The sequence below is a fragment of the Phocoena sinus genome, chromosome 3 (genome assembly GCF_008692025.1).
Source record: "Phocoena sinus isolate mPhoSin1 chromosome 3, mPhoSin1.pri, whole genome shotgun sequence".
Taxonomy (NCBI): Eukaryota; Metazoa; Chordata; class Mammalia; order Artiodactyla; family Phocoenidae; genus Phocoena; species Phocoena sinus.
In genome coordinates, this window is record NC_045765.1 from 16390085 (window position 1) to 16408526 (window position 18442).

Sequence of the window (18442 nt, forward strand, 5' to 3'; positions counted from 1 at the left end):
TATGATTTGTTCACTTTTCTTCATTAATACTTCAATGAAGGATTTACTAAATATTTAGTAATAATATAAAATTTTATTAAAAATTAATAATAAATGTACATATGAAAGATATACCAAAACTAAATTTCAGCTGGGCATTACAATTTCAAAAACATCTGAAATCACTGCCTTAGGTAGCAGCACAGCTGGAAGACTACAGCACAAACCTTTGGACAATGGCAGGTATTCCCACTCATCTGTGTGTGACCCCTGGCTACTCAGCCCCGCTGCCTCCACTTCCTGATCTGTCAATGGGATAATAATTGTACCTATCCCACACTGCAGCTGTAAGGCTTAACTGAACTGATAATGTGAAAGGTGCTTAGAAGAGTACCTGGCACCTAATATATGCTATAGGTGTTATTACAATCATTGTGAATACTACAAAGTATCTACAGAACTAACTCAGCTCATCTATTAGGAATGTGAAGAGTCTACTCTTGATTCCATTTCTTTAACGACTGCTAAAACATCACCATACCCAGAATCTGTTATTTGGTCTCATTAGTTTTCACCACCTGATCAGAGTTGGCTATCGACAGCACCTGGCCACAAAAACAAACATGACAGTGAAAAGGAGGAGAAAGAAAGAAGGAAGAATGTGCCTAGTGTACACAAAATTAAAGTGCCAAACAACTTGATTCCATTATAAGAGAAATAAATTTAACTCCTATGTTAATCAGATTGAAGTACTTCCCAAGTACACTCTAGAACTTCTCTTAATCACAGTAGCAAGGGCTGACCCAAACTTCCCAGATATGCGTATGTGCCAATCAACCCCTGTTACTCAGTACTACAAATCAGTCCAGTCTACCAGCTCTGCTAATTACTAATACCTGAAATTAGGACAAACCTAAAAGAAAGCTGCCATATTAAGCATGAGAATGTTGTCATCATGACAAAATGATGTCAGGGCTGGAGGGACCACAGAGATCATCTCCAACTCACTTCATTCAACAAATGAATGAGCACAACTCTATCATGGCAGAAGCTCTAAAAGTCCACTGATAGCTTGGCTCTTTCAGGAGTATTAGCATCTTCAAGTGTTTTCTCCGAGTGTCAATTCTGAAAAAGCAATAGCCTCAGGACCTACATATTTAAGGTAGCCTCAGGACCTACATATTTAAGGAGATACAATACAGTGCAGGGACCAGAGGGTACAGGGCTAAGGAGACAGAACATATACAGTTAAAGATAAGCAACAATTAGACTGCAGGTACTTGCACCGAACTGCAAAAACAGTAAGTGGTAAAGAACATTGTAGAAGAGACTACTGCAGATTAAGACTATAAGGAAGGCAAGCCTCCTACTTGAAGAATGTAGCAGGGCTGGAGCAGGAAGAAGCAGAGACTTTCCACTCTCAGGTCTGGTGCCACCTTCTTGTGCGTCAGTAGGAATGACCATTCTGAGTCACAGAGGAGCCTGAGGCTTATGGGGTCAGGAACTTCCCCAAGGAGACACAAACCCAAGAATCCATCTTCTTAGGCAACATGATGATGAATGCCAGACCAAGGGGAATCTCAACACTACAAACAAACAATCTCATACTCCCAACTCAGCAGGGCTCTGTAAAGGATCCAGGAAACCCATGCTCTTATGTCGCTGGAAAGCTAACAAAGATCTCAGGTGTTTAAAACTCCTGACCTCCTGTACAGAAGACTGGTGTCTTCTTTAGGGGCTTTATCTGTGAGCTCCCTGCACACAGTGGGACTGTGTGGAAGCTCCCTGCGTGGGGCAGAGCAGCTGGGAGGGTGCATTTCCTCTTTAACAATGGTTCACTCTGGACAAAAGGAACTGTAAAGCCAAAGTGTCTTCATCAGACCTTTCTCCCTAGTAAGAAGGACACTCACCTGAGCACTCTGAAACAGACATAAAACAGACTACAGAGTGTCGCTGGACTAGGGATTCTCACAGGACAGGGAAGCAAGGATGTGTAGACCTTCAGCTTTTATGACTCACACACCTACAGTTCCCCATGAGCTGTGAGGTCCCCGGCGAGCCACTGGCACAACCTGCTAGCGCTGTCCTGCCATGAGGCCACTCGGCAGTTATTCAGATGTGAATAATAGAAAAGTTTTTACTCTCAGCATTAGGGACTACTAACCCCATCAACCATGGTTTTCAGTGTTTCCACGTCCAAAACAAATGTCAGAGGCAAGGTACCTCTGGCCTCAGTCACTGCAATGTGCTCACAGCTCGGGTCAGCCCCTGAAACCAGCTAGACTCTGGTCCTCCTGGCTGAAAAGAGCCTCCTGCCACTTGGCCACCCCCTGTCTGCCATAAACCACCCCCAAGAGAGTCGAGGAGGGGCCATATCTTGTTTACCGCTATTCCCCATACTTTGAGACATTGATTTAGCATGAAAATTGAATTTATATTAACAATTGCCTGACCCGAGCTGTCATTCCTGAGTGTGTACTCTGAGAGGTATTCCCTAAGCACTGAGTGAGATTATGCACAAATTCCCCAAAGAATTACTGAGTCTGGCATTGCAGCATCCAAGGAACCATGCTGTATTTCCAACTCCAGCTCTGCCACAAACTTTATGACTGTGGAAAAGCTATTTCATCTTCTGGGCCTCTGTTTAACCATGAAAATAACTAAAAGACCTAAGGACAATATCAGCTCTAAATTATTCTAAAATTCAAAAAGAGAGAAAAGTTAGAGGAAAGAAAATTTAAGAGAAGAACGAAAACACTTCTCATGATTGTACTAATACAAGAAATATGAGAAAAGTACTCAGGTTTGACAAATACCAAGGAAAAAGCAAAAGGAAAAACCTGTGGCCACAACTTTTCCTACCACAGATTTCCATGGCAGCTTTCCCAACAGACCAAAATAAATGAGGATTAAGTGGAAGGGCCAAAGTGAGAACAACATTCCCGTGTGCATTAGAATGACCCCACCCACACCCTCCCTCTCCCTCAGCTGAGGACTCTGATACCACACCTGTTCCTGGGTGTCCTGCCTTTCCTCTGGTCTCCGTGCACAGTTTGCGGGAAGCAGTGTCCCCGCACCCTCCCTCAAAGACCAGATTCTAGTCTGGTCTCCATCCCTTCAACACTAGGAAAGGGCATACTTTTTTTCCCCTAAGGGCCAGGTAGTAAATATTTTAGGCTTTGTGAGCACATGGTCTCCCTTTAACTATTCTGCCATTGTAGAGTAGAAGCAGCCAGCGACAATACAGAAACAAAGGGGTGTGACTGTTCCAATAAAACTTCACTTATAAAACAGGTGGCAGCCAGAATTGGCCCATGGGCCATAGTTTACCAACCCGTCCTAGATCATCTCATCAGTTTACACTCATGCTCTAAGACCATCTTAAAACAGACACCCTCCCCACATCCCCGCAGTCCTCTCCACTTACTCCTCCTCCAAGAGACTCCAAATGCTTCCCTGTGCTTGCCCCCCAGCCACCAGCCAGGAATCTCCCCCTCCAGACAGGCTCCTGTCCCCGCCACTCACTGACACTTCTCTGTCTAGGCCTCCAGATGGCCAAATCCAATGCCCACATCTGTTCTAACCTCTGTCCAACACACCTGCCCATCTCCTGAGACACATCACGTCTTGGTTGCCTGGATACCATGCTCCCCTGGTCTCCCACCCCCTGGGGCCTGTCTTCAGTCTCCTCTGCTGATTCTTCCTCTTCCACCTGACTGCTAAATGCTGGAATGACCAGGTCACAACCTTGGTCCTCTTAATCAATACTCTCTAAGTGAGTCAACACAGTTTCACAGCATTAAATATCACCTTCCAGCTGTTGCCTGGCCTGCCAAACTTTCCTCTCCAGCCCAGACTCTCTGAGACTTGAGTATTGCCTGGGCATCTCCACATGACCATCTAACAGGCATCTGGAATTTGGCAAGCCCCTCCTTCTGCTCCTGCATTTCAGTGAAGGCACTGCCAGGTGAGTTCTCCTGGATCCCCTCTTCCTCATCCCTCTCAATCTGTCAGCAAGTTTTGGCACTTGTATCTCACATCTGCCGTCTGCACCGCCCCCCATCCCCACAGTCACACGACTATGCAACACTGTCATTACTCTCCTGGACAACTTCCCACCTGACCTCCTTGTTTCACTCTGCCTCCCACTACCCGTTCTCTAGCCAGCAGCCAATATGACAGTCATAAAACAAAATTAGAAAACATCATTCTTCTGCTGAAACCCTTCCCCATGTACGTCGAGTAAAGTCCAAAGTCGCCACCCAAGTCATGTAGGCTTTACTAACTACAGCCTCACCGACCAGCCCGTACCCTCTCTGCTCTGCTCTGTTCCTGTCTCAGGCTCCCCACCTGCTGCTCCTGGGACTCTGAACAGCCAACTCTACCTCACTCTCCAGGTCTCTGCTCCAGTGGCATCCTTGCCCCTTCACCAACCACAGCACTCACCAACCACAGTACTCACCATAATTCCAAAAAGCCTGTGAATGTGCTTACATGTTGACCAACTCAGGCAAAACAATGGAGAAGGCAAACATTACAAGGAGGGTGCCTTGTGCACAATGCTGGTGCACCATAGGAACCCATTAAATATGTGTTGAGTGAACCACAAATCATATGATGTGAAAACATTAAGTGGGTCCACTGTGGACAGTTCTCTTCCATCTATCTGCTGAACTAGGTCTTCACTCTATGCTAAGTTCACAGAGTCCTTATTTGGTCCTCACCTCCTGTAAACTGGAACCCACATCTTCCAGTGAAAACACAACATGCCTGCTGAATTAGGGAGAAGAGGTCATGGCAAGGTACCTCAAGAGTCTTTGAGACTAATCCACACAGTGATGCTCCTGGGGAAGAAATGAATGGTCACAGGGACTGAACTTATTAACACACTGCAATTAGTATAATGGATGTCTCTTAGCACTTCCATCAGACCTGTGTCCTGGAGTAGACTCAGTATCAAGTAAACATCCTATTTTTAGTTAATTTCCAAAGTAACAGACCAAGCAACATTTTATGCACCTTCCAGTAACTCCTGACCACAAGAAGGCTTAGAGTCAGAACACTGGGAGCAGTGTCTCCAGGCATCAGTGGCCAGTCTTTTCCATTACCTTCACCTCCTGCTCCTCAGAGGCTCTCACTTTCAACCGGGGAGGTTTGCGGGTGTTCGTTTCATTGCAATAACACAGCCTATTCACATGGTACGCGCTATCTTTCTAACCTCTCAGAGCAGACAACTAGGATTTTATGTTATTCCCACTGCATCTCCTACAAAATGCTAACTTTTAAACTCCACTCCTGCCATTTTTCTTTCTGGCCCTCTGTGGGGTGTGTCACTGAGATGTGACAAGGCTTAGAGCAGTACCCTGCTCCCAGATTCTGAGTCAGGTCTGGGTGAGGCCCAAGAATGTGCATTTCCCACCAGTTCCCAGGTGATGCCAGGGCTGCCGTCTAGTGGCCTTGGAGGGACACAGACCTGTGTTCCAGTCCCCTGTTCTCACTAGTTATGTCAGGGCCTCATGTGTACAGTTGTGATAATACTGTCAACACCAGCGAGCCATCATGTGAACTAGGGCAAATACAGGACAAAATGCCTGGCCCAGGGCAAATGCTCAAGAAAGGAGACCCTCTTTCCTACCCTGAGTTACTGGTTTAGTTGCCCCAACAATCCTGGGGAGCATGTGGACCTGCTGGCCTAAAGCGTCCCCTTTCTTATGAAACTTAGTCTCAACCACAGAGCTTCAGAAGCTAGAATCCTGGGATTCTTCCCAGGCAATGTCTATCTGAATTTCATATTTCCCCTGTGAGGCAAGCTTTGAGCCATATTTCCCAGTTCTTTAGACAATTATGAACATTCTGCTTCCCACACTTTTTCTATTTGCCTTCCATGATCTGTACTCACCACAACTAAAACCAAATAATTAAGGAACATCTGGTCAATATGTGGCAAGAAATTGACATTTGTTAATCTTTTTTAAAAAGTTAAAAGCAGCAAAAGCTTATATATATAAACTTACATACATATAAAATAGAAAGAGAGACTGTGTCTTTGTGTGTGTGTGTGTGTGTGTGTGTGTGTGTGTACAGGGAGGGACAAAGAGAAAAAAAATGAATGAATGAGTGCATGCCTGGAAGGATAACTCTATATCAAGAAACAAAAACTGCTCATCTCTGGATGGAATTAAGGGTGACTCTTTTTCTCCATTTTAACTTCCCAGTGCATTCTAACTTTCTGCCCAACACTGGCCCAATGAAGAATTCCACAGCTTGACCATGTGAGGTACAATGAGACAGACTGGGAAGGGAGCACAGTGCACACAGAATCACACAACCCCTCACACTGCTCTGCTTGCAACGAACTCTCCACTCCAACATCTTGCCCATGTTCTCAGCTCCCACTTTAGACCCCTCCTATACCTGGACTTCAGGCTCTCCCTAACTCACTTTTTCCTAGTCCTCCCCTTCTCTGCCTTTCCCCACTTCTGGTCCTTGCTGTTCACCTTCTGCATAAGCTTCATAACCCTTGGAAAGAGTCCCCCCTCAAGCCCCGCTCCAAAGCTCAGAGCCCTCATATCCCCAGAATCTCACTTATGCCATCTATAAGGGTAAATAAGATTACATCTTCACTGTTTAACAAAGGGGAAGAAGTTGCCCCTTCCCTGGCCTTCGAGTGTTTCCTTTCGTCAGGAATGAAACAAACTCAGTGTTCAGATTTTACACGGCACAGTCACCACCTGCTGACTCAGAGCAGTAAACACGGACCTCCAGAACTGAGGCAGGAGTCTCTCATCAGCCGCAGACTACACTGGTGCATCTATTTTTTCCCTCAAGGAGATGAGAGAGGTCTTAACAGTTCATTCTTCTACTTCCCTGTGTATAAAATGTGTGACGTTCTGCCCAGCTCTATACTCTCTTGAAGATGCCTTACATGCATGTAATCTGCTCATACAGTAATGAAACTGCTTTCTTCCTTTCCATATTGATATGGGTAGGAAGGACATCTATTTCTCCAACATGCTGAGGCCATGATGTGTCACCCCCACCCAAGTTCCTCTTTGATGTCCCCCATTTCAGGTCTGCTGGTGTGCACAGCCTCATATCCCCACCCTTGATGCCCCCACACCTTCACTTCAGACCCACCCTATTCCCCCAGCATCCCCTCCGGGTCCCCACCATCGCCCTAGTCCCCCAGCATGCCTCCAGGTCCCCACCATGCCCTTCAGGTCCCACCATCCTCTCCTAGTCCACAGCATTTCCTCCGGGTCCACAGCATTTCCTCCGGGTCCCCAGCATCGCCCTAGGCCCTCAGAACCTCCCTAGTCTCCCAGCATTCCCACCAGGTCCCACCATCACCGGCAAGTTGCAGCATTCCTTCCAAGTCCTCATCAGCCCCCTAGGCCTCCATCATCGCCCTAGTCCCCCAGCATCCCCTCCAGGTTCCCAGCATCCCCTTAGACACTCAGCATCCCTCAGAACACTACCTTTGGCCCTTGTGCCTCTCTGGTAGCCCAGCCCACATCCCACCACCTTCCGTAGTCCTTGGAGCATTGGAAAGAGGAGGAGTCCTCACTTCGGCGGTAGCGTTAGGAGGGACCCTGACGGAAGAGCACAAGCCCAGCTGCAGACTGGAGCCACGCCTTACCTGAGTCGCGGGGGAGGCGCGAAGTCGACAAGACTGGAGGCCGACACCGCTCAACAATCTCTGAAGCCGCGGGGGACGGGGGAACCCGGAGCTGGGAGGACTGTGCTGTGGGCCGCTCCTGTGCCTGCGCCGGGTGAGGGCCGTAGAATGCCGCGAGCATGCGCCCAAGAACTGGCTCGCCGTGTTTCAGGCTCGGCCAGGAACTTAGACCGCGGGCTCTAGGTTCCGGTCGAGTGCTCCGGGACGACCGCGGCCTATGAGTGTCTGTACCTCACCGCTTTCGCTCTAGCCGGCGCGGGGCTGTGAGCCGCGGGTGCTCAGAGCGTGTGCTCCGGAAGCAGGTTTAACAAATACTTCCTTTTTCACCTCCCTGTTTAAAGAGCAGAGAAGTGGGAATCCGGAAGCCGGATTCTGGGCCTCCAGGAGCACTCCGTCCCCAGCAGCTCCTCCGACTCCGCGCAGCCTCTGTGACCGCCCCGCAGCCCTCCTTGTGCCCTGCAGCTCCTCCGACTCCCCCCCCCCCCGAGCCCCGCCCTGTTCCCGGCAGCCCTCCAGATCCCCCCGGCAGACTCCCACCCCACGCACCCCGCACGCCAGGGACGCCGAACCTGGCCCGGGATGGACAGGGAGGCGCGCGTGTTCGCCGAGAGCCACTTCCGAAGCCTCGAGGGGTGTCTCCCCCGCAGGGTCTGCCCGAAACTGGACCGCGTGGACTTCATCGAGAAGCCGGACTCCTTTTCCTACGCCGACTTTTTCAAGGGTTACCTGCTCCCTAACTTACCCTGTGTTTTCTCCAGCGCCTTCACCGAGGGCTGGGGCAGCAGGAGGCTCTGGGTGACACCCAGCGGAAAGCCCAACTTCGATTATCTGCTTCAGAACTATGGTAAGGACTGAGCGCGAGTGACCCGGGCAAGAACAGCATGGAGTGCAAACACAGGACTAGACTCTTAGGTCGGACTGTGAGGGAGGGCGCAAATGAGGACAGCCACAGAGGGCTTGAGGGAGGCAAGGCATGAGTCACTCCCCAGAAGAATTCACCTGGAGACCGTGTAGCAATGAGTTGGAGGGCAGACAGGGTCAGGGAGGATTGACAGGCTGGAGGACTCTCAGAATCTTGTCCCTGACCCTTTCCTTTCAGGAGACGTGGTTGTACCTGTTGCAAATTGTGGGGTCCGGGAATACAACTCCAACCCCAAAGAACACATGACCCTCAGAGACTACATCAGCTACTGGAAAGAGTACATTCAGGGAAACTACTCCTCTTCACGGGGCTGTCTCTATCTCAAAGACTGGCATCTGTGCAGGTAAAGGAGCCTGGAGCACTGGCCACAGCACTGTTTTTCAGTTCTGAGTGAGCCCTGGCTGCACACGGAGGAACTCATCTTTTCCCCAGTTCGGAATTTAACCCATTTTCCTCGGCCTGGTTGGAAGTGTCATTCTCTCCAATCATGGCCATCTCACCATGCCTGCACAGGCTTGGTTGCTATGGGGAATGTGGGCCTGGCAGAGGCACAGATGGGCTATGGTTACCCACCTCTTCTTTGTCACATTTGCCCAGAACCATGCTTGTCAGCTTCACCTCCATCTAACTGGCAGCATCCAGCCTTTGCCTGTCCTCTCAGATGGCCCTGGGACCAGCCTCCCCTGTCCAGACCTACTTCTCCAAGTCAGGCCTGTTATCATCCACCTTGGCTGTTGCCAGTCTCCAGACTAGCTGCCCCGCCTCAAGTCCTGCACCCCACTGCTAAAGTCCAAGTGAGCTTTCAAGCAGGACTGTGCCCCACCCATTTAAAATCTCCATCACTAACAAGCAATGCCAACTCTTTAACAAGGCCTTCCGAGATCTGTTGCCACTCACCATATGCTTCTTCCACCTGGGGAGCTCAAAGGATGTGCTCTGAGAAACGCCTCTATCTTGAAGGCAGCCCCACCCCTTCTGCTGGCCTTCCCACTCTCTGAGGTGGTCCTTAGGTTTTGTAGCCATTTCCCCTGCCAGGGGTGTGCTTTTCACAAGCAGAGAGGAGGTCCTAGTCAGACCCCCACCATCTAGCACAGGGCCCTGGCACAGATCAGGTGTTCATTTAATGAATGAGTGAACAGTGGAATTCTTGTTTTGCTGATGCAGGAACTAAGACTCAAAAAAAAAAAAAAAATTCAGGCCCTTGTGATTCCCAAGAGCAATCCAAGAGTACATGAAGTTTGCTCAAAGTTTGCCCTTGGTACTGTCTGCCACACAGCTTCTTACTTGTCAGAGAGACCTGGCCTGGCAGATAGTCACTATGATGCAACCAGACTCTGGTCCTAGACTTCACGGACTCATATTCCAACAGCACAGATGGACTCATAGATTCAGACACTCGTGCACTGTGAATTTGTGCTTCAGATAAGCAGCGAGTAGTTTTTTGGGTATAAGTATGTCCCAGGTATTACAAGGGGCATACTTATTCTAGAAACTTTTTCACTGTTTATTTGAAATTCAGTCTTGAGGAAGTGTCTTGCGTTTTCCTTGGCAACCCACAAATAAAAAGAACAAAGGAAGGCCTGGATCAGGCACGCAGGGGTAGCCACAGGGGAGGTGATATCTGAGCAGGGTTTTGAACGATAAGCAGGAGTCTGTCACTGTACAAAGGCATGGCAGCGGAGGGACCTGCATGGTGTTTTGGGGAACTACTGGTGGTTTGGTACTACTAAGGCTCTCCCCTGTCATGGCCTCTGACTGAGAGTGTTGTGTGACCATGTTGCTGGTAGAACTGCACTCTCCCTTGGGCTGGTTTAGAATGCTCCTCTGTTTGGGAGCCCATTGGTTGGGTTGTGGGGATGGATCCAGGGAAATGAGGGGTTGAAAAGGACCTCCGTGTACCTGGGCTGTCCTCATGCCTGGGCCTGTGGCTTTGAATCTGCTCGGCAGAATCAAGGTCACTGGTGTGGTTAAAAAAGTGGAGGAGGCCCCCAAATTCGGGAAACCAGCATGATGCAGATGATGTATTTAAACCCCAGCTCAGCCCGAAGCTGAAATCCTGGAATGGGTGTGGGAGTGGCCAGGAACATCTAGGTCACTGCCTGTACAAGTTGTCTAGGCTGTGTCACAGCACCCCCAAAGCCATTTCATCTGCTTACAATTCTGGTTCAGTCATTTGGGCAGGGATCAGCTAGGGCTACTTGGGGCTGTGGTCATCTGGTGACTGGACTATGGCTGGGTGGTCTGAGGTGGCCCCACTTCTGGTGGTTGGTGCTGACTCCAGAAGGCAGGTCAGGGTCATTCACATAATTTCAAAGCTCTCATGATATTTCATGCACTCAGGACGTGGGTGCTGGGAGGTTGGCTTGTAGCCACTTCTGCTGTAGCTTCATGCCGCTTTCTAAAGGGACTCCTCAGCAGAGGGCGTGTTCACCCTGCCCATATACTTCTCATCTGACTGGCTCAACGAGTACTGGGATGCCCTGGACGTGGATGACTACCGCTTCATCTACATGGGGCCCACCGGCACCTGGTAACCGCCTGTCTGCTCCCACCCACCATCCTACACCCCATCCCTGGTCACTCTCCTGAACCTTCCTGCTGGTGTGTCAGCTCTTGCCCAGAGCCTCTCAGAGATTCCTGTTAGCCAGGTAATGGAGTCGGCTGCCAGGTCTGGCATTTCTAAGCCCACTTACCTCTTTCGTCTGTGGAAAGAGCTCATGCACCTCCTGTGTGATGTTTTGGGGTGGGGGAGGTTTGGCCCTCCCACCTGGCTCACAGACCAGGTGTGAGAGCTGGGGACCACTGAGCCTGGTCAGTCTACTCAGAAGAAGCAAAGCCCACATCCAAGCCACACAGCACCAACAGAAGGTCTCGCACAGGTCGCCGTTCCATGCTGACATTTTCCGCTCCTTCAGCTGGTCCGTCAACATCTGCGGGAGGAAAAAGTGGATCTTCTTCCCACCGGGGCAAGAAGAAGCCCTGCGGGATTGCCACGGTAGCCTGCCCTACGACGTGACCTCCCCCACACTCCTGGATAGCCGCCTACACCCCATGCGAGATCACTGTAGCCCACCACTGGAGGTCACACAGGAGGCAGGCGAGATGGTGTTTGTGCCCAGTGGGTGGCACCATCAAGTCCACAACCTGGTATGCTGGGTATTCCCTACCCCATGTGCTGTGGCCCAGATGGGTCAGGGAGACAGGCCACAGGGCTCCACTGAGCTGACTCTTACCCCTGTTCACCTGTGCCCCTTGGCCTGCTCAGCAGCTCTTCTTGCCCTCGGCACCTTCCTAAATGCGTTCCTGCAGAGAGAGGGCCGAGCCCACCCGCCCTGATCCCATAGAGTGGGCAGGCTGTCCCTCTGGGAGAGCCTGGGTATGGGATGGGGCAGGCCATGGGCAAGGCTGGTACTGCATGTGGCTATATTGGTTCCCTGCACGCAGCGCTGCTGAGGGCCCCCAGCCTCTTTCCCTTCCTCCCATGTTGCTTTCCTGGGCAACAGTGGGCAAGGGGTCCACACACTGTGGTGTCCCAGCCCTTACGGAGCCCCATTCTGGGCTAATTATGGATTCAAATGATCCCAGCTCCCTCTTCTCTGCTGGCTCCCATTGGGAGATGGAAGCAGCTCCTCCCAGCTGAGGAAAGCTGAGAGGACCTCAGGACGGGGAGGGGACGGTGCCCCCTGTGGGCTCACGGGGACAGCCTGTGCCCTACCCCTTCCAGGAGGACACCATCTCCATCAACCACAACTGGGTCAACGGCTGTAACCTGGCCAACATGTGGCACTTCCTGCAGCAGGAGCTCTGTGCCGTGCAGCAGGAGATCATTGAGTGGAGGGACAGCATGCCCGACTGGCACCACCACTGCCAGGTGGGACAACTGGTCTGAGCAGGAGGGGGGCACAGGATGAGGCTCACCAGGGCTATCTATAGTGGGAGGATTGGTAGGGGGCTCACCTGAACCAGGACCACAGTCAAGGGCAAGAGGGTGCTCACCTGGCCCAGGGCGTCAGTGGGGGGAGGGTATGGAAAAGCCCCAGGACAGCCTGCAGTCTTAAGGGAGGGTGTGGTCTCTAAGGTCAGATCTGTAGTCTTGGGGGCCTGGTGGCAACCAGGCCTGCCTATTTGAGTGAGGGTTCTGGGGCTTCCAGGCTGCAGGACTCAGACCCATTTGATCACTGGCTGTCCCCCAGGTGTCTCCATCCTCGAGGACTGGACTGTGTCTCAGGGCCCTTTGTAGCCTAGACTCGATGCAGGGTCAGCAGAACTTGCCTAGAGCTGTGAGTGAGCAGCAGCTCACTGGTTGTTCTTTCTGGCCCAGGTCATCATGAAGTCCTGCTCCGGGATTAATTTCGAGGAATTTTATCACTTCCTCAAGGTCGTTGCTGAAAGGAGGCTTCTCCTCCTGGCGAAGGGGATGGGTCCTGGCAAGGTGGAGGGCGGCAAGGGCACCAGGCTGGGCCCCCAGCAGGCCGCTTTTGACATTTGCCGCATAGCTGAGGTGCTGGAGTCCGTGGTGGCCCACCCTGACTTCCAGAGAGTGGACACCAGTGCATTCTCACCACGGCCAGAGGAGCTCCTACAGCAGCTGGAGGAGGCTGTGGCCGCCACCACATCCCTTTAGTGTATGCTACAAGGATCGGGTGCAGCACATCCTTGGGGGACCCTCGAGGCACCAGTGTGGAAGGCAGTCACCCTGTGCAAGGGTCCCTTCTGGAAATAAAGCTCTGTCCTCCTTTGTGGCCTGGGATGTGTCACCTCCCTGTTGAACTGTCACCTCGGCGTCCCAGGCACAATTCCTGCTCTTTGGGGTCTGATAGGTCCTGGCTGTCTCTTGGCATCCCTGGGGCCCCAATGCCTGTCCAGAGGGTCCAGGCTCCTTGTCCTCGTGAGGCCCAGCCAGGACTGGGAACTGGATCCGGTGAGGGGGGGGTGCATGGGGAGGTGTTGGTTATTTGGACCCACAGCAAGGAGGCTGGAAATGTGCTGGGGACTCAGGAGTGGGGGTGGCGTGTGGCTAGGTTTTCTTCTCCCCCACCCCGCCAGCCTTCCCTCAGCAAAGGCCAGCATCCAAGCTGACAGGCCTCCCATCCTCAGCAGTGCAGGGCAGCTGGCTCGTCTGGCAGGGCCCCCTCTGCAGTAGCACCACATCCCTGCATGAGTCCACACATCTCCCACTGGAGCAAGACCCTCAGTGTAGGGTGGAGACACTGGGCCCCAAGGCAGCCCCGAGACCAAAGGCCTGTGTCTCTATCCCACACTAGAACCACCTGTGCCCACCTCCTCCCCAGCAGGATCCTGAGCCAAAGATGTCTGTTGGTCAGGGCTCTAGGCCTCATGTGCTGTCCTTCATGCAAGCCCCTCAAGTGTCATAGATACATCATTGACGTGCCACTTGGGCCCTGCTGGCAGTAGGGCAAGGCAAAGCACCAGTGAGTTTATCCCCCTCCTGCTTGTTACAGCACCACCTTTCCCCTTCAGAGACTAAGCCCACCCTAGCAGCTGCATACCCAGTGAGGGAGAGGGCCTTGCCCAAGGTCTCCCTGCAGGCCAGGTAGGGCCCAAAAGGCCAGCTGGAACCTGGGCCTCTTCCACACTTCATACACCTGTTCTGCACCATACTACTTCAACTCATTGAACACCCACTATCCGCCATCTAAAGTCACTTTGCAAACAGTGTTTGATTCAACAACGACTCTTTGTGCACTCATTCTGCCCTGCCCAGAATTTTTTGTCATTGCAGACTCTTTACACTTGTATGTACTATCCAGTTTCCACTTCTTGCACACCTATATTACACCCAATAGTCAGAGTTTCAGGATTCTCCAGAGAAATGGAACCAATAGAGTATGTGTAGAAAGAGAGGTGTTAAGGGCTGTTGATTGTTAAATCTGCAGGATAGGCTGGAGACCCAGGGAAGAGTTGACCTTGCGGTCTTGAGTCTGAAGGCTGGAAACTCAGGCAGGGTTTCTGTGTTGCAGTCTAGAGGCAGAAGTGCTTCTTCGGGAAACCTAGGTCCTCTGCTCTTAAGATCTTCAACTGATTCGATGAGGCCCACCCACATTATGGAAGGTAATCTGCTTAAAGTCGGTTGAGTTCACAGCAACATCCAGACGCTGGCATTTAGCCAAACAACTGTGCACCATGACCTGACCACACTGGCACATAAAATGCACCATTGTAATCACTCCCCGCATATTCACTGGTCACTCTGCTTCATCCGGTGCCCACTTCTTATGATATTGACCAGTGTCTCCTTGCTCACTCACTGTGCAATTCAAAAGCCAATGACTGTATTTCCATTTGACTTAACACTTTGCACACCTCTTTGCCATTCAGTCACTGTTTACACACTCGCCATGTGCAGTTCAACAGCCAATCTATGCATGTGCATCTCACTTTCACTCCAGCACACTCTTGCAGCATTTAACAATTGCTCCTCCCATGCTCCCATCAAATTTTCTATTCTCACACACCCACTGTGTGCTATTCAACAAAGTCTTGTTGCACCCACTGCAAGTCACTGCATACTCCCGGGGGCCATGTTGTCAACTGCTCTTAACTATTCCAGCTTCCCCTCGTATACAGCCACTGTGTGCCATTTAACAGTCAGTGCTTGCGCACTCACTGCAAAACAACTACTCTTTTGCACGTTTCTGTCAACTTATCAATCTTTCCTTGCACATTCTGCACCATCCAAATTCCACTAAGCCATCAATAATCAACTCCTTTGCAATCGCTATCTGTAGTTCAACAATCATTTGCTCCATTTTGCTCTATTCTGTGTCTGCTTCTTGCACTCCCATTTGCATTCAACAGTCACTTGCACAAATCACTTAGGGCCTGGCAGAGGTGAGCCCTGCTCTGTGTCTGAGTGACAGAGCCATCACGGAGGAAAGGGTAACTCAGAATTGCCCTGTATTTCATCTGTCTCTTGCCTTTATAGGCTGTATATTTAGGGGATGTTACTGAAAATAGGTGACAGGGTGCAGGCTGAAGGCTGTATAGGGTCCCAGGGGCTCCTTCCCTGTGGCTGGCATTAGCCCTTTAGCTTCCAATCCTGGGAGAAGCCCCAGGAGGGCACTCAGGTGAGTGCAGGGCAGTGTGTGTTTCCCACCCAGATTGGAAGCACTCTAGTGTTTAATTGGTAGAGCTGTGTCTGTGCTGCCCATGGATTGTTGGTCCTGGTGGTACACCTCCTCCCCTGCTTATCAGGCTGCATCTTTTAGCCCTTCCGACATGAAAGGTTGACATCCCCTTGACATAACCAAAGTACATTCATCAGGCCCCAGCCAGAGAGGAGTGACTTGATGTACCTGATCAGTGTACCTGATGGTGGACTGGGGGCCATCTAGGGCATTTCTGGGTTAAAACAATTATACAGGGCATTGCAGGGATGCTTATAGAATGACACCCAGCTATAGGCCTAAACTCTGCATCACAAATCTTTCCCCTGGATAAGAAATAAGCAGGAAAAGGAATTCTGAAGTCAGAGGAGTATTCAAATTTAGGTAGAGTGCTGACCTTGGTGGGGAGGGATGATGAAAAATCCTGCCTGCCCTCAGTCTGTTTGCAAATAATCTTCCTCTGGCTTTTTCCTTTCCATGTTGTTTTTTTTTTTTTTTTTTTTAACCATTTTCCCCACTTAGGGCCTATAGAATTCCAGAGTTTGACCTACAGTTTCCTAATTGGTGGTCAAAAGATACCTCAGCGAGAGAAGCAAAAAGCTCTCGCCAGAGTGTAGAAAAGCAGCCATTGTCCTGGGGTGGGAAATGGTCCTGGCAAGAGTTACTTTTAAAGATGCCCAGTTTTCAGTGGTTGTTGCTATGCCTGTGAAAGTACCTTCAACCTCCCTCCAAGCACCCTGAGTTCTGAGGGGCTTTCTCAGCTCCTTGCCCAGTTTAATGATACTGAAACAAACATCTCTGTGAAAGATGGACTTGGGCATGTCCTTCAGAGAAGGGTAGCTGGCCCTTCCTACTTCTCCCACATACAATAAACTGATGGCCTTAAAGACTTATTGAATGAAGAGTGAGAGTGTCTATCTCTTTTTAAACACAAGAAATGAAAGAACAAAACCACAACTCCCAGGCTATAGTAGAAATGGGATTTTAATATAATATTCCAGTACAGCTTTTGCTATTTACAACTATAGTAAACCTTTTTTTTATCTTTTATACAAAAAAATCAATCACCCTCTCACCTCCTCTGAACTTTTCCCTTCCCACTGACCCCATCTCCTGTGGTCTCATAAAGTCCTTGGTGTCTGGCACTTGCAGTGGCACCAGACAACATCAGTGGGACTCAGCTGCCCCTCTCCTGGTGAAGAGCAAGGTATGTGAAGTGGGGTCTCTCCTCTACTGGGGGAGGGGGGTAGGTAAGTCCATCACTCTCAGTTGGCCTTGATGGAATCTAGCCTGAGAACACGGTGGGAGGCAGGGCCAGGACCCCTGGGAGGGTAACAGGCAGGTGCTGTAAGTCATGAAGATAGAACTGAAGTTGTCAGACCCATTGGGTGGGTGAGTGCTCTGGGATGCCTGTGGGCACAGATGACAATGACTGGTACCTGTGAAGGAATGAGAGAAGTGTACAGAGGGCAATATCTGGCAGCAGGCAGGGCACTGTGCCCATTGGTAGTGCTCCTCAGCTAAACTTAACTAGCCTTCTGGTTCCCAGAGAGCACAAGGCAACTAAGGCAGTAAGAAGGTCCACAGGAGTCCAGGTCAGCCTGCCAACTGTTAGGTGTCATACCCAGCCAGAAGAGGTTCAGTGGTGAAACAAGCCTGGAGGTGGCCTGGGCTGTCACGTTGGGAGCACGGCGCCTGTCTGGCCTGGGCCACTCCAGTCTGTAAGTTTTTAGCTCACCCTGGAGAGGGTGATCCTGAGGCTAGCTATTGCCAGGAGTTAGTTAGAAGATGCCCTTTGTGAACCAGAAAAAGAGCAAAGTAAACCTAAAAAATAAATATTAGAGCCGAGATGAATAGAATAGGGAACAACACAGCAATAGAGAAAATCAACAAACTAAAAGTTGTTCCTCTGAAAAAATGAAAAAATTGATGAACCTTTAGCTAGATTGATTAAGAAAAAAGTAGAGAAGACTCAAGTAACTAAAGTCAGAAACAAAGTTGGGACAACACTACCAACCCCACAGGAATAAAAGGGTTTATAAGAAACTGTGAAAAATTATACACCTACAAATTGCATACTCTAGATGAAATGGGAAAATTCTAACAAGCACACAAATTACAAAACAGGTGAATCCTACCAAACATTTAAAGAAAAACTAACACCAATTCTTAAACTCTTCCAATAAGTAGAAGAGGAGGGAACACTTAGGATTTCTGTGAGAGCAACATTACACTAATACAAAAGCTAGACAAAGATCTCACAAGAAAAATCTAGAGACCAATATCCCCCATGAGTATAGATGCAAAAATCCTTGATAAATACTAGCAAACAGAATCCAGCAGCATATTAAAGGATTATGCATCATGGTCAAGTGGGATTTATCTCAGGGGTTAAAGTACTGCTCGATATATGAAATGCAAACTATACCACATTAGTCAAATGAAGGGGGGAAAAATCCACACGATCATCTCAACTGATGAAGAAAAGGCATTTGACAAAAGCCAACACTCTTTCAGAATAAGAGAACTCAATAAGTAGAAATAAAAGGGAACATCCTCAACAAGATAGAGGACACGTATAAAACCCCACAACTAGCATCACGTTCAGTTTTGGAAGACTGAAAGCTTTCTTCCTAAGATCAGAACACAAGACAAAGACATCCACCTTTACCACGTCTATTCAACATTCATTTCATTGGAGGCTCTGGCCAGAGCAATTAGGCAAGCAAAGCAAAA

At 49.9% G+C, this 18442-nt stretch overlaps 2 protein-coding genes across 9 annotated transcripts in view; one reads left to right on the forward strand and one right to left on the reverse strand.

Annotated features, from left to right (window-relative positions):
• SNAP47 (synaptosome associated protein 47) overlaps window positions 1-8140 on the reverse strand; it is a 64622-nt gene extending 56482 nt beyond the window's left edge. For 3 of the 4 annotated variants that reach the window (XM_032626145.1, XM_032626144.1, XM_032626142.1), the window contains exon 1: window positions 7619-7995. The gene's annotated coding sequence lies outside the window, so the exon portion shown is untranslated. Of the gene's footprint in view, window positions 1-7618 lie in introns of all 4 variants that reach the window. The other variant, XM_032626143.1, reaches the window with a different exon arrangement.
• JMJD4 (jumonji domain containing 4) lies at window positions 7989-13321 on the forward strand. Of its 5 annotated transcripts, none has more exons than XM_032626136.1 (6): window positions 7989-8501; window positions 8757-8922; window positions 10984-11109; window positions 11459-11726; window positions 12304-12450; window positions 12901-13321. In XM_032626136.1, the coding sequence occupies exons 1-6, from the start codon at window positions 8237-8239 to the stop codon at window positions 13201-13203; spliced, it is 1275 nt and encodes a 424-aa protein (XP_032482027.1). In that variant the 5' UTR covers window positions 7989-8236; the 3' UTR covers window positions 13204-13321. The 5 variants fall into 5 exon arrangements, with proteins under 5 accessions (XP_032482027.1, XP_032482029.1, XP_032482028.1 ...); XM_032626138.1 differs by having other exon boundaries at window positions 8200-8501; window positions 12958-13321; XM_032626137.1 differs by having other exon boundaries at window positions 8200-8501; window positions 11495-11726; window positions 12901-13203.
• The last annotated feature ends 5121 nt before the right edge of the window (window positions 13322-18442 follow it).